At 40.5% G+C, this 13,779-nt stretch overlaps 1 protein-coding gene across 8 annotated transcripts in view; it reads right to left on the reverse strand.

Moving 5' to 3' along the window:
* Window positions 1–13,779, reverse strand: part of LOC147030213 (uncharacterized) — a 296,012-nt gene that overhangs the window by 22,458 nt on the left and 259,775 nt on the right. For all 8 annotated transcript variants that reach the window (XM_085874046.1, XM_085874047.1, XM_085874044.1 and 5 more), the window contains 2 exons: window positions 1,406–1,452; window positions 209–331 (listed from right to left, as the gene is read on the reverse strand). In XM_085874046.1, coding sequence (XP_085730172.1) covers window positions 209–331; window positions 1,406–1,452 — 170 coding nt within the window. The remainder of the gene's footprint in view (window positions 1–208; window positions 332–1,405; window positions 1,453–13,779) is intronic.

The raw sequence follows: 13,779 nt of genomic DNA on the forward strand, positions 1-13,779 counted from the left end.
TTGGTTTCTGGGAGGGGTGCTAAGGAGTGGTGGTGAGTCTTTATTAAAATAAAAAAATTACCAGTCTGTGGAACATATCTGTTCATTGTGATTAAACGATTGTATTATCCATCAGTACAATAAAGTAAGGAAGGAATGACTTAACTGGTCCAATAAGGTAACGACCGGTCAATGGGCAGAAAGATTAGGAAGGAAATTTTAAACATACCACCACTCCAGTGCTCCCAGGAGGACCTGGAGGTCCAGGTGGGCCAGGTGGGCCAGGAATGTAGGTACCAACACCACCAGAATCTCCCTTTTCTCCCTTCATACCATGTTCACCACGCTCTCCCTGCATCAACACAAAGTGCAAAAGCAACAAAGGGCTCATCATCATGGCAACACAGGGCTCATCATCACGGCAACAAAGGGCTCATCATCATGGCAACACAGGGCTCATCATCACGGCAACAAAGGGCTCATCATCATGGCAACACAGGGCACACCATTAAGGCAAGAGAAGACGTTATAGCAATATAATGCTTTGTACTAACATTACCAATCCAAAAAGATATGTTCTGCACCTTTTATACCGTGGAATGGGATCAAGTGATGTCGGGTGGGGAGGACTGACAAAAGTATGGAAATAAGGGAGGGTGGTGGGGGACAAGATGGATAGAGTTAAGGAGAAGAGGGGGAACAAGGAAAACCGAGGGAAAGGAGGAAATTCCTCCATTTTTTAATTTTTTTATTTTTACATAGATGGACTATAACTGAACACTCATCATTTGGTAACATTGTAATAAGATTAATAACTCAACACCACAATTAATCTCATTCTTCTACTCATACATCTCCAATGTAACAATTGGTTTAATAATTTAATTTTCTCAGAAGAGTTTTAACAGCTTTGATAACATTCATGAAAAGAATTATTGGATAGTTTGCCATGAATACCTGTGTTTACAAGGCAATCACAATTAAATCACGTCAGCAACAACCATCTTGCTTGATAACTCGGGAGAACAGCTCACCATTGTTAAGGTGGATGGGACTTACACAATCTCTGATCTACAGAAGGTCTTTCTTACATGATATGATAACGAATAACTAGTCTTGCTTGCGAAGGCCACTGCTCTATTGCTCTGATGAAGAGTTAATACCTGAAACATCAGCTTCTCCTTGTTTTCCACGGTGGTTGGCATGCAATGATGAACGTTCTATTGATCCCATCCATTGTTCTTACGTGATACGACACAAGCTTAAGTAACATGTACCTGCCTGCCAGTTATCACTTACCCTTCAGTATCCTTCATGCCATAGCTAGCGTGTAAAGGGACAAGGTAAAGGTTAACACTGTGCACAATATTCACCCTAGATATTCACAATATTAACCACACTCACAGGAAATATACAATGCACTCACCTTAAAGCTGTCCAAATGAGAAAATCCGATGAATGAACCAACAGGTCCTGAAAGACACAATTTAAAGAATGACATCAAGTTACAAAAACTTCATCATATTGACAGAAAGACAGCCACCATAATTGTGAGGGGGTGCTGGCTGTTAAGGTTTGGTTTATTTATTGTAATTTATCAGATTGGATAAAGGGATGCAAACTAGACTGTTTTATATCGAGGGCATGTGGTTGAATTGATATCCTTAGAGAAAGTTGTGGCAGGGTAAAGGGGGGTGGCGTGGGAAGGAGCTTGGGAGGGGAGGTTGGGGTAGGGTGGAGAAGGGGGGAGTTTGTGGTAGTTATATGATTCTTGCAAGTCTGCAGTAGTTAAGATACAAGTACTCCAGTTTTGAATGAGCATATGATTGGCATATGAATCGAATGACATAATATGGAAATTGCTTTTGTAACGTTTGAAAATTGATTCATATGTTAGATTACAATAGCCTCTCCCTTCATATGAGGCTATCTTTATTTCCTTGAGTAAGCGTGCGAGTGTTGCACCCAGATCTACAGAACTTCAATATAGACCATTCATTCTCAGATTTAACATAATCTCTATACCCTGCCTCCTTTTAGTTTTTCCAACAATTAAATTGGAAAAACAGTTGTCCAGTTGTCGCCCGCCCCTTCGACAAGGTCGAACATTGGGGGGAGGCGGTGGTATTTAAACGAGCTTCGACGGCTATGTTTGTAAGGCTTCTTTTTTTGTTTGTTATTTTTTGTGATAAGCACCACATAAATTATCTTCAAAATGTGTGTTTACATTTATCCAAACACCCAGTTTTCATTCATGCACCCCATTGGAGTACCCTCAGTCAGTATGCAAAGTTTCGGGCCGCTCGGTTTCATGGTTTTGGATTTTGGAGGAGACACATTGACTGACACACTAACACACACTGACATCTAGTATAATAAAATGACTTCAACTAGATATCTTACTTTGTCATTATTTAAACCTTCTTTGAACTTGTTTTGTGCTCGCTGAAGGATTTTATCAAACGTGTTTTCATCAATCTATTCAAATCTGTTTGTTGGAAGAGAACAAGTAATCACACAACCATTGAGATTACTCACATCAAAGTAAATTAAATAGTCTGAAGGCTCCTTAGGATTAAAATTTATTAAATATTATTGGATTTTGTGCATCTCTTAACAGGCTTGAAATAGCCTACCACTTTGAGGCTCTTTAAACATGAACAGAACTTCTACTTCAGTTGCTCCAGTTTTGCTTTTGTCATTCCGCGTGCAAATCTGGGTGATGTGTCAGAATGGGCAGGATCTCGTTCACATCTCAATCTTTGTTAAGACAGACTTTTCGAAATTATTTGAATATATCAGCGAGAAGAAAAGTATCAGACTCTACTCTAGATAGTGCAGGTGACAGCCTCCAAGGTTTTATTATGATTATTATTATTATTATTATTTTTATTATTATGTTGAAACCTTTCCATAATGTTGTTGCATGTTCATAATCTTTGTCTGATACATTAATTTTTTTTATCATTAAGAGAACATACTAAGAGAGCTATAAAACACTTCATATATTATGATTATTCGGGAGGGTTTTGTTAAAATCTTTCAAAACTCTCCACTTATCCATAATGTTAGACTCCTTTTCTTGTCGACAACTTTTACTTTATAACAAAATGCACGAGTACGTTTCGAATATCTTTCATATCCAGAGTTTCTGGGTTTTGAGAGCATGTATATATATACTTTCTATTACATGCTCAGAGTTGGCGCATATTGAAAATGGATGTTTAATCCTTCCTTCTACCCATCATCATCATTTACTCCCCACTAGACACCAATAATTATCCCAAATGCGATTGAGAAACATGCACCAGATCCACATCCCCCAAGTGAGAACTCAGAGATCCAAACAGTCTAGTTTTCCTACTCTAGTGCCGTTGTTAAATGCACAATAGAGTAAGGTGCAATATTATTGCTTTATCAGAAGTCCTCATTGTCAACAATCTGCTCTGCACTATCATATATTTTACATCTTTCATGTAATTATTGAATGTTTTCAATTTTTTAAGGTCTCTTAAATGTAATTAATATTATCTGTCTTTTTTTCTGATATTCGTACACGTAGCACACTTATATGTAATTTATAGACCTGTTTGTTGAATTTATTTTGTTGTTTGTTTGCTTGTGGTTGATTTTGAAATGATATATAATAGGTATTTACTTTTTCATTCAATGTAAATCGATTTTCTCATTTTAGTGTAAACACGACCGTTTTAGTCTTCAGGCTATGATCTTGTATGCTTTTTATGTTAATAAAACGGAACTTATTATTATTATTATTATTATTATTATTATCATTATGCTTCTGTTATAGCTTTTGAATTGGACTCATGTTTCATGTGGTTTAAGCATTTCTAATTTCATACTATTGTTATTGATACAATATTCATGTTATTTAAAATGTTTGCTCATTAACTCTGCCACCGAAGGTGGAAAGAGGTTATGTTTTCACCCCTGTCCATTTGTTACTTGGCAAAATAATTGATTTGTCAAGTATGTTGGTCTGTAGCATTTGTCTGTTTGTCTGTCTGTCTGTCTGTCTGTCACACGATTTTTGGCACAGTTTTCAAGCAGTGGTTCTGAATTTTTATTTGTGTACGTGGGTGACTGGCCAAGGACAGCAACGCTTAATTTTGGTGACTTTCGCTTAAAGTGATTCTTCACCATTGAGAGATTGGGTCAAAAACAACATATCGCACAAAACAGTAGAATCTGGATAATAAGTGTATGGACTGCACCTATTTTTTAGATTTAGTGGAGTACATATGCGCTTATTTTCCACATGCGCTTATATTTTAAAAGCCTGAATATGCTTTTAACGGCAAATGTTCTTCAGATTGGCTGCATATATGTCAGTTTTTACATCATTGCAATTTTAATTGTCCGTACCTCGGAAACAAATTCTAAATACACTTTCTTTCAGTCCTGGAGCACGTATCCGTTTGAACTTCACAAAAATTTCCTTTTCCATGTCAAGGTAAAAGGCCCATCTTCCGCTCCATATGTTCTTCGAACCTTTCACACTCTAAACAATTATTTCCTCATTCTTCACCATGCACATCAAAGTCCTCTAGTGTTAAGTCCGAATTTATTAAACATCTGTTACTGGTTTTTACAAGAGTTATAAAATGTGATAATCTCAATCTTCTTTTCAGGAATTGACGCTTCACAGCTGTGTCCATTTTGATTGTGATGAAAAACGTTGTTTTAAGACTCGATCATAAAGGGTCGTAAATCACCCCTTTACTACCCTTGTTGTAAAACACTCCTTTGCTACCCTTGTTGTAAAACACTCCTTTGCTACCCTTGTTGTAAATCACCCCTTTACTACCCTTGTCGCAAAACACTCCTTTGTTACCCTTGTTGTAAATCACTCCTTCGCTACCCTTGTCGTAAAACACTCCTTTGTTACCCTTGTTGTAAATGACTCCTTCGCTACCCTTGTTGTAAAACACCCCTTTACTACCCTTGTTGTAAATCACCCCTTTACTACCCTTGTTGTAAAACACTCCTTTGCTACCCTTGTTGTAAATCACCCCTTTACTACCCTTGTCGTAAAACACTCCTTTGTTTCCCTTGTTGTAAATGACTCCTTCGCTACCCTTGTTGTAAAACACCCCTTTACTACCCTTGTTGCAAATCACCCCTTTACTACCCTTGTTGTAAAACACTCCTTTGCTAACCTTGTTGTAAATCACCCCTATGCTACCCTTGTCGTAAAACACTCCTTTGCTACCCTTGTTGTAAATGACTCCTTCACTACCCTTGTTGTAAAACACCCCTTTACTACCCTTGTTGTAAATCACCCCTTTACTACCCTTGTTGTAAAACACTCCTTTGCTACCCTTGTTGTAAATCACCCCTTTACTACCCTTGTCGTAAAACACTCCTTTGCTACCCTTGTTGTAAATGACTCCTTCACTACCCTTGTTGTAAAACACCCCTTTACTACCCTTGTTGTAAATCACCCCTTTACTACCCTTGTTGTAAAACACTCCTTTGCTATCCTTGTTGTAAATCACCCCTATGCTACCCTTGTCGTAAAACCTTCCTTTGTTACCCTTTTTGTAAAACACGCTTTTACGACCATTGAGAAACAATGTTGTTTTGAACATTCAATTCTTGTAACTACCAGTTCCACACGTGTAAGAAATTTGGACTTCAAGCTGATGTACCAATAAGACACGAAATACTGTTGTGTTTGAATTGATATTATTTTCAGTTTTCAAAGCCTTATGATGAAGTTTATATACGCGCATATTTTTTATGGAGAAATGAAATAGGGAGTTCCATGTTTTTCAGATGCGCGTATATTCAAGCATACACTTATTATCCAGATTCTACTGCATTTCAAAACGTTATGCATGGATTTGGATGAAACTTGGTGGACAGATTGGGTGCGTGCAAAGCGCAAAAGATTTCAATTTTGGTGAAGATCCAAATCCGTATCCAGAAATGAGAATCGTTTAATTTTTAAGTGATTATTCACCATTGAGAGTTGGGGCCAAAAACGATATATTGTTGTGGAGCCAGGCGGCGGTGGCGAGCACGACCGCTAGGTAGAGCAGAAGAGTCGGCCCCACCGAACACCCGGAATTTAGATTGTGATCATTGGAGAACTCCGAAAGGCACGGGTCCCTTCCAGGACCGTGAATCACCAATAATTCGGCCGCGTGGTATAGGGTTAATTGCCAACTTCAATATACCTAAGCATCCACGCGGAAAAGCTACCAGGGAATTCACACCCTCGGCAGGCCTCGAGCGGAACGAGCCATTATAGTGCTCGAACCGAGCGTAACCCGAGCGGATGGTTACCAAGACCCATCGGTCCAAATGCACAATTTACCATTTCCTAATTTCCCAACACGTACCATGCTTAAGGCCCTGTCACATCTTGACGATTTAGCTAGCGTATGCCGACGTATGAAAAATTTGTCTAAAACACTGGCACACGTCAAATACGTATGGGTAAGTTTTGTATACGTTAAGAGCACACTGGCATACGTCGTAGTATGCTGGCATACGTCATAGTATGCCGAGCTCGTCGGCAAATTTTCCATGCTTGACATTTGACGTATGCCAGCGTATGACTCACACATTCCGCATACGCTGGCATAAGTTGTAGGCACGTTACGCGATCGTTGACACACGTCGACACACGTTACTTGTAAGTTACTCATAAGTCAAAACACGTCGAGGTAATGTTTAGCGTACCCGAAACTTATTTCTAACCTATAAGTAACATGTTGTAGGCACGTTACGCGATCGTTGACACGTCAACACACGTTACTTGTAAGTTACTCATAAGTTGAAACATATCGAGGTAATGTTTAGCGTCAGTGTTCCAGACTCCATGGTTTTTTTTTATCTTCGGCATGACGGTGATGTTGACACTTCGATTTCGAGTGCGGTTATAATATAATATAATTAATAGGCTGCTGCTCAACGATTTAAATCATAACCGCACTATAAATCGAAGTGTCAACATCACCATCATGTCGAAGAAAAAAAACAAAAAAACATGGAGTCTGGAACACTGATGGGTTCCTCCTGTGAAGCCCATTTATATATACCAATTCCCCTAAACACTGCCAATACGCCATTATACGGTAGCTGTAAGTTAGAAACACGTTCAGTAAGTTCTGTGGTCGGCCGGAAGACGTCAATCAAATACTTCTACATACGTCAATGTGCTTTGGAGATACGTTACACATAGGTTCAAAGCACGTTACTCATAGGTTAAAAATTAAGTTTCGATTATGCTAAACATTACCTCGACGTGTTTCGACTTATGAGTAACTTACAAGTAACGTGTGTCAATGTGTGTCAATGATCGCGTAATGTGCCTACATCTTATGGTCAGCGTATGCAGAACGTGTGCGCCATACGCTGGATCCATCGAAAAATTTTCAACATGCTGAAAATTTGTCGACGTACTCGGCGTACTACGACGTATGCCAGCATGCTTCAGCGTGCTCTTAACGTAAACAAAACTTACCCATAACGTATTCGACGTGTGTCAGCGTATTCGGCAAATTTTTCATACGTCGGCATACGCTGGCTAAAACGTCAAGGTGTGACAGCGGCTTGACACTTCGATGTCTAGTGCGGTTATGATTTGAATCGTCGAGCCGCAGTCTTTTAATAAGCTACGCCACGTGATCGTCGGCGATACGCTGCCGCGCTTTGCATAAGTTAGACTATCGTTGGGCATAGGTTGTGAACGCCGACAACACGCTCAGCATTCGTTGGTATAAGTTATCTATATGTTATTGAAACGTTCTGTGTACGTTACTAATACGTTATGCATACATCCAAATCGTTATGAGTACGTCCAAAACTGGAAAAAACATCAATAGTTCAGCATATGCCAGCGTTTTGCATACATTTTGATACCTTGCCAGATGCTGGCTAAAATGTCAAGGTGTGACAGGGCCTTAAGCCAATGAAAGAAGCACAAAAACGAGCTTATACATTCAACAAAAGGGATATATATTTACAATAGGCAGGGAGGGGAACACAGAAGTGCAGAGTTATCCGACTTTAGGAAATGCAGTCAATGTACAAGCAAAAGCACTTATACAGTTGCTACTTAAAGACGGGCCCACACACAGACACACGCACACAGAAATGGACCCGTCGGGTCTTTATTGAAGGCTTCCAGCTCGAGGACAGGTGAGCTGGAGACCAGAGACTGTGCTTGGACCTGTCCACCTCGTGTGGTCTTCGACGATCCGGCTCAGCGGGACTCGAACCCGTAACACAATGCCGCTCCAAGCACCAGGTACCGCGCTCTCCAACCGGCCACGCACCAATCGACCAAGACCAAGGAGAAGATCAGAGATGATGATGATCCAGCTCGGCGGGACTCGAACCCGCAACACGATGATGATGACCACCATGACGACCACAACCACGATCCCTTTTACCACCTCAATGACCTCCACCACCACGAACCTTTTTTACCACCACGATCCCAGCCTGGCATTCGTTTTATCCGTTTTTCCTCTGGGGTGAGCAAATCTACTTCTGAGGTGCTCTCCACCCTCATTGGACGGGGCGTCGTGGGAAAGTCGCTCTCTGTGGCAATCTCAACCCCATTGGCCGGGTGCTGTGGGAAAGTCGCTCTCTGTGGCGTGATTGGACAAGGGGCATGCCCCTGCCTTCCTGGGTGGAGTCCCGGTCTGGAAATTCTTGATGGAAATCTCCGCCCACGTACGTGGCCGAACGCACGTGGACAATGGCGTCGGTGTGTGAAGTGAAGTGAAGGAGGTTTGTTGTAAATGACACTCCGCAGCGCACACATGTAAGTCCTGTTAGACTCAGGTAGGGGGCCCTAACTATAAACACACACTTACCGATATAACTGTTCTATAAGGACCTGAATGTTGAGTGCAGTAAGCTTCCAAATTCATAACAATATAGCATGGTATCTCAAAAAATTATGGAAAAGTTATGACAAAACGAGGTGGATGAGTTGGTTTGGTGACAAGAACAAGCCGATTCTATTTTAGTTCAGGTCCAGATTCAGATCCGACCTATCAGTGGGATGCACAACGTAAACTGTTCAGCCTGGCAGAGCTATGCGCTCCACCGAGTGCGGTTCCGTTTCACCAAGTGACATTCGATCAGTAATTTTTCATTTGTCTGTTTCAATGTCTGTCTGCCTGTCTGTGAGCAGGATATCTCAAAAAGTTATAGATGGATTCAGATGAAACTTGGTGGATAGTTTGGGTGTCTGCCAAGGTCAAATTAGTTTCATTTTGGTGAATATCTGGTTCAGGATATGAGAACTATAAATGTTTTTTTTTTTACCGTCCACCACCTAAGGTGGATGGAGGTTATATTTTCACCCCTGTCTGTGTTTCTGTCGATCTTTGAGCAGGATATCTTAAAAAGGTGCAGATGGATTCAGCCGAAATTTGTTGGAAAGTTTGGGCGTGTGACAAGGCCAAAATGATTAGATTTTGGTGAAGATCCGGATCTGGATACGAGAATTTTTTTCATTAGAAAGTGATTCTTCACCATTCAGAGATAGGGCCATAAACGTTATGTACCATAATATTTCAAAATGCTATGCACAGGTTATGACAAAACTTGGTGCATGAGTTGGGTCGGTGACAAGAACAAGCAGATTCGATTTTTGGTCAATGCACAGATGCAGATCCTGCTTATCAGAGGGATACAAAACGTGAAATGTTCAGTCTGGCAGAGGTACGTGCTCTACTGAATGCCGTTCTAGTTAAGGAATGTGTTTCGACATCCCCTCCCAAAAAATGTTTAACTTTTTATTTTTTATACTTTTTAATAATACCTATTATACTTTATAGTTTTTATTTTGTGAATTTATAATATTTTTTGAATGAATTGTGAGTTCTGAAACAAGTATTGTGAGATTTCATTTTTAATATCTCCTTTGGAAGATTATGTCATTTCGAGGAGGTTGACGTATATATTTTCCTCAACTTCTGAATTAGAAACCCTTAATACCATAACTTCATCTGAATCCATGGGGAAATTAATACATTTACTGAAAGATTAGTTTTATCTTCAAACTTCCTTTTATCCAATGTCTTTCCTTCCATATCTAATTCATTTTCAAAGAAGTATATTTACTTTTTGAGCATTATCATCAGCGGGATAAGTATGTGCAAGAAATGACCATAAGAAGCATTTATCACAAGAAGCACCCACTTCCTAAGGGAGTGGCCAGGGGTGTGGCGAGAGATTGGGTGGTGGTGGCAATAAGTCATGTGGATGGTGGTGGATAAATATTCTTCTTATTATTATCATTCTTCTTTAACAGTCACAATTATTCCCACATTCTTGTTGGGTTGGCAATGGCAAGCGTTGCCCAAGTCTTTCATGAACCAGCTGTCTAGATCTCGCATTAGAGTAAGGTTAGAACAGGAATTTCTAATTTGTTCATAGCTCACCTACTCTTTGCAAAGGACACCGTGCGATATTTAATGCCCACCAACTTATGCCAGCAGACGGGACTCTAGTTTAACGTCAATTTGAGGGACGACACACGTTGATGAATCACCCTGCCTGTGAAACACCAGGATAACAGCTTATAACTGGGTCTGGATTCAAATGCAGACTGGACAGCTGAGAAGCGATGTGTTGCAAATTGGTGTTAATGGTGTTAGGGCAATATTGCATGCCACACTTGAAACCATGGTGGGGTGAAATGACATATGAGGCTCCAAGATATATGTTCCATGGACAGTCCACAAAATCTTATGGCTAGAAAAATCGGACAGGCAATGGGACACATCATTCATGCGTACAGACAGACTCATTTGAGCACCTTACCTAGAGGACGAGCAAGTTGGGACGACTCAAATTCAATAGTCTGTGGGGAACGCAATGAGCAAAGAATTCCTCAAGGACATCAGGGGTGTGTTCCATTACCAGTCAGCTTGTAGAGTGCTCGCCAAGTTGCTTAGGCACTCAATCAAGCACTCCATTGAAATGTTTGATTTGGAACTGCTGGCTTGGCAAGCAATAGAAAGTTTCTTGATAGTGGAACACACCCCTGGTTTGCTTCAAATTTCTTTTAGTTGCGACTGTTCAAAAAGAAACTAACAGTAGCAACTGTTTAAAAAGGTAATCATACTTTGGAAAGAATTGACGGAATAATTTGTGGTTATAATAATTGTTTAATTCCAGTAGGTACTGTGCCACATAAAATGCCATGCTGAGCTATTTAAACACCTGAACAGCTGAGAAGCGATGTGTTGCAAATTGGTGTTAATGGTGTTAGGGCAATATTGCATGCCACACTTGAAACCATGGTGGGGTGAAATGACATATGAGGCTCCAAGATATATGTTCCATGGACAGTCCACAAAATCTTATGGCTAGATATGTTCGTCCAAGTGCAAAATCCCCCTTGATGAGGGGGGGGAACATTAAGTCACTGAAACATCCGTCGTATGACTTTTAGTCCATCTGGCATGTTTGGTTAAGATTGGATAAGTAACAACCAAATGTATCACGGTCAGACAGACATCAAATTGTGTATTTTAGTTCGATTATACTTAATATTTATAATGGCTTTGAAAAATATTTTATAACTTTTTGAAGAGCTATGCAACTTGATATTTATAAAGGTGTACATTTCAATACATGTATCTTAAAACTGCTTGTGGATACTCCTTAAATTTGAAAAACACATCTTATACCTTTTGTCTCACATTTACTCACCAATTTCTTGCCCTGAAACATCCTGTTTCGATACAATATAGGTTTACATCCGATAAAAGTTTTTAATGATTATATTTCTGATAGTTTGGAAATTATGTTTGCCTTTATGAGAGATTTCACTCAATAAAGAGCCATTCCGACAGCATTTAGGTCTTTTTATAAACTTTTAGATAAACTTCTGGGTCCTCGGGGTCTTCAGGGTCTTTAGAGGTCTTAAGGGTCTTGGGGAACTAACGTTAAAACAGGACGCGATTAATAGGCACATAGTCTTCACGGCTTCCCGGACTGATTCACGGCTTCACCGCCTCACCGTGCTTTTGTTTATGTGTATAGATTAGCAAAGATGGATGCTGTAGCGGACTGCCTCTCAGAAGTGTGATGTACTGTTCTGCACAGGGTGGAGTAATCAGAAAAATGGTGCAGACAATATTCCATGGAAGTGAAAACGTTATCGATGTAGACAAATAACAAGGTAGGTCCTAAAATGCTGCCTTGTGGGACACCAGCCTCCAGACGGAGAGAGGTCATGAGAAGGAATGCCATCGAGAGTACCGTAATTCATTTTCACCTGCAGAGAAAACCAGTGAATCATTCATGGAGGGACTCCTGAATACCATTAGTAGACAGCTTGGGAAGTAAGGCAAGGTCACAGATTATATAAAAGCTTAAAAGATGGCACTGATCTCTCATTAGAGGCATAATGGATTCATAAAATGTTTGGTTAGAAGAAACATATCCATGGTAGAATAACCGAGGCAGAGGCTGAACCGATGATCATTGATAATTAAGAGAAGAGAGATTTCCTGATGACTGTAGCAATGACGTATTTGCTTCTGATGGTGTGAATGAAGCAGAAGAACAAGGTCTGACACCAAAGACAGGCTGGTAGCCTCTCTGTTTTTACCTCCTCTCCCCTGGTCTTGCTCCCTCAGGTCTCTCAGCCCTCTGAACCTCCCCCATATCCTCAAGGATGCACATGTTCTTCCAATAACCCCCTCGTGGTTAAACTTCCAAAATCTAGGCTTTCCACAAATCTCCATTATTTTGTTCCTATTTTATTATCCATGCCAAAGGAGAGGGTATTGGAATTTGGATCCGTTTGTTTGTCTGTCCGTCTGTCTGTCTGTCTGTTTGTCTGTTTGTCCGCACAGAACTTATGTGTTTTTCTCTGCAACCGCTTGTCGTGTTGAGACGAAATTTTCACCATTGATGCGACTACTCCTGCAGAATGTTGTAATGATAATTATGACGTCATATGTCACGTAGTGTGGCAGCCATATTGGAAAAACGGAAAAACTTTGGAACCCTGTATCTCTGAAACCGCACAAAGGAAAATATTGAAACTTAGCACATAGCAAGTACTCCTCATGGGGAATGTGTTTCATTTTTTTTTTTTAATGAAGTCATAGGTGCCCTCGTTATGACGTCATAAATGCATATGTAGAACGCCACATCCGATCAGTATGAAAATTTTTGAGGGTCATCTTGGGATAAAATGGTCCACAGATAATTTTTTAATTGTGTCATCGCTCACATGATTTGGCAGCCATATTGTTTAAAAAAAAAAAACCTTCAAATATCTTCTTTGAAGTGAGTGAACAGATCGAGGCAAAACTTTGCATGTATGACCGCCTGTCCATGAGGAACAAAAATCACATCCTGTTTGAACATTAGTTCCCCAAGACCCTTCACACATATGATATTACAGGTCACATGGTTGGCAGCCATATTGGATTTACCCTCCTCTTCTTCTCCTTTCGGCTGCTCCCGTTAGGGGTCGCCACAGCGGATCATCCGATCTGCATAGTGATTTGGCACATGTTTTACGCCGGATGCCCTTCCTGACGCAACCCTGGTCGCCTCTTACGACACAGGGATATGGTACACCTATTTTAACCGGGGTATACACCGGCCCAGTACACTGGTACTCATTTCGCCGACCTCGGAAGGATGACAGGCTGAGTCAACCCCCTGGTGTATTAATTCAGTGGCCCAACGGGGCTTGAACTCAGGACCTATTGGATCCCAAGCCGCTGCCCTAACCACTGCGCCAACACACCAGGCTATTGGATTTACCCTAAAACCTATAAA

Source organism: Eptatretus burgeri, chromosome 3 (genome assembly GCF_056783735.1).
Source record: "Eptatretus burgeri isolate ZD-2024b chromosome 3, Ebu_testis_v1, whole genome shotgun sequence".
Taxonomy (NCBI): Eukaryota; Metazoa; Chordata; class Myxini; order Myxiniformes; family Myxinidae; genus Eptatretus; species Eptatretus burgeri.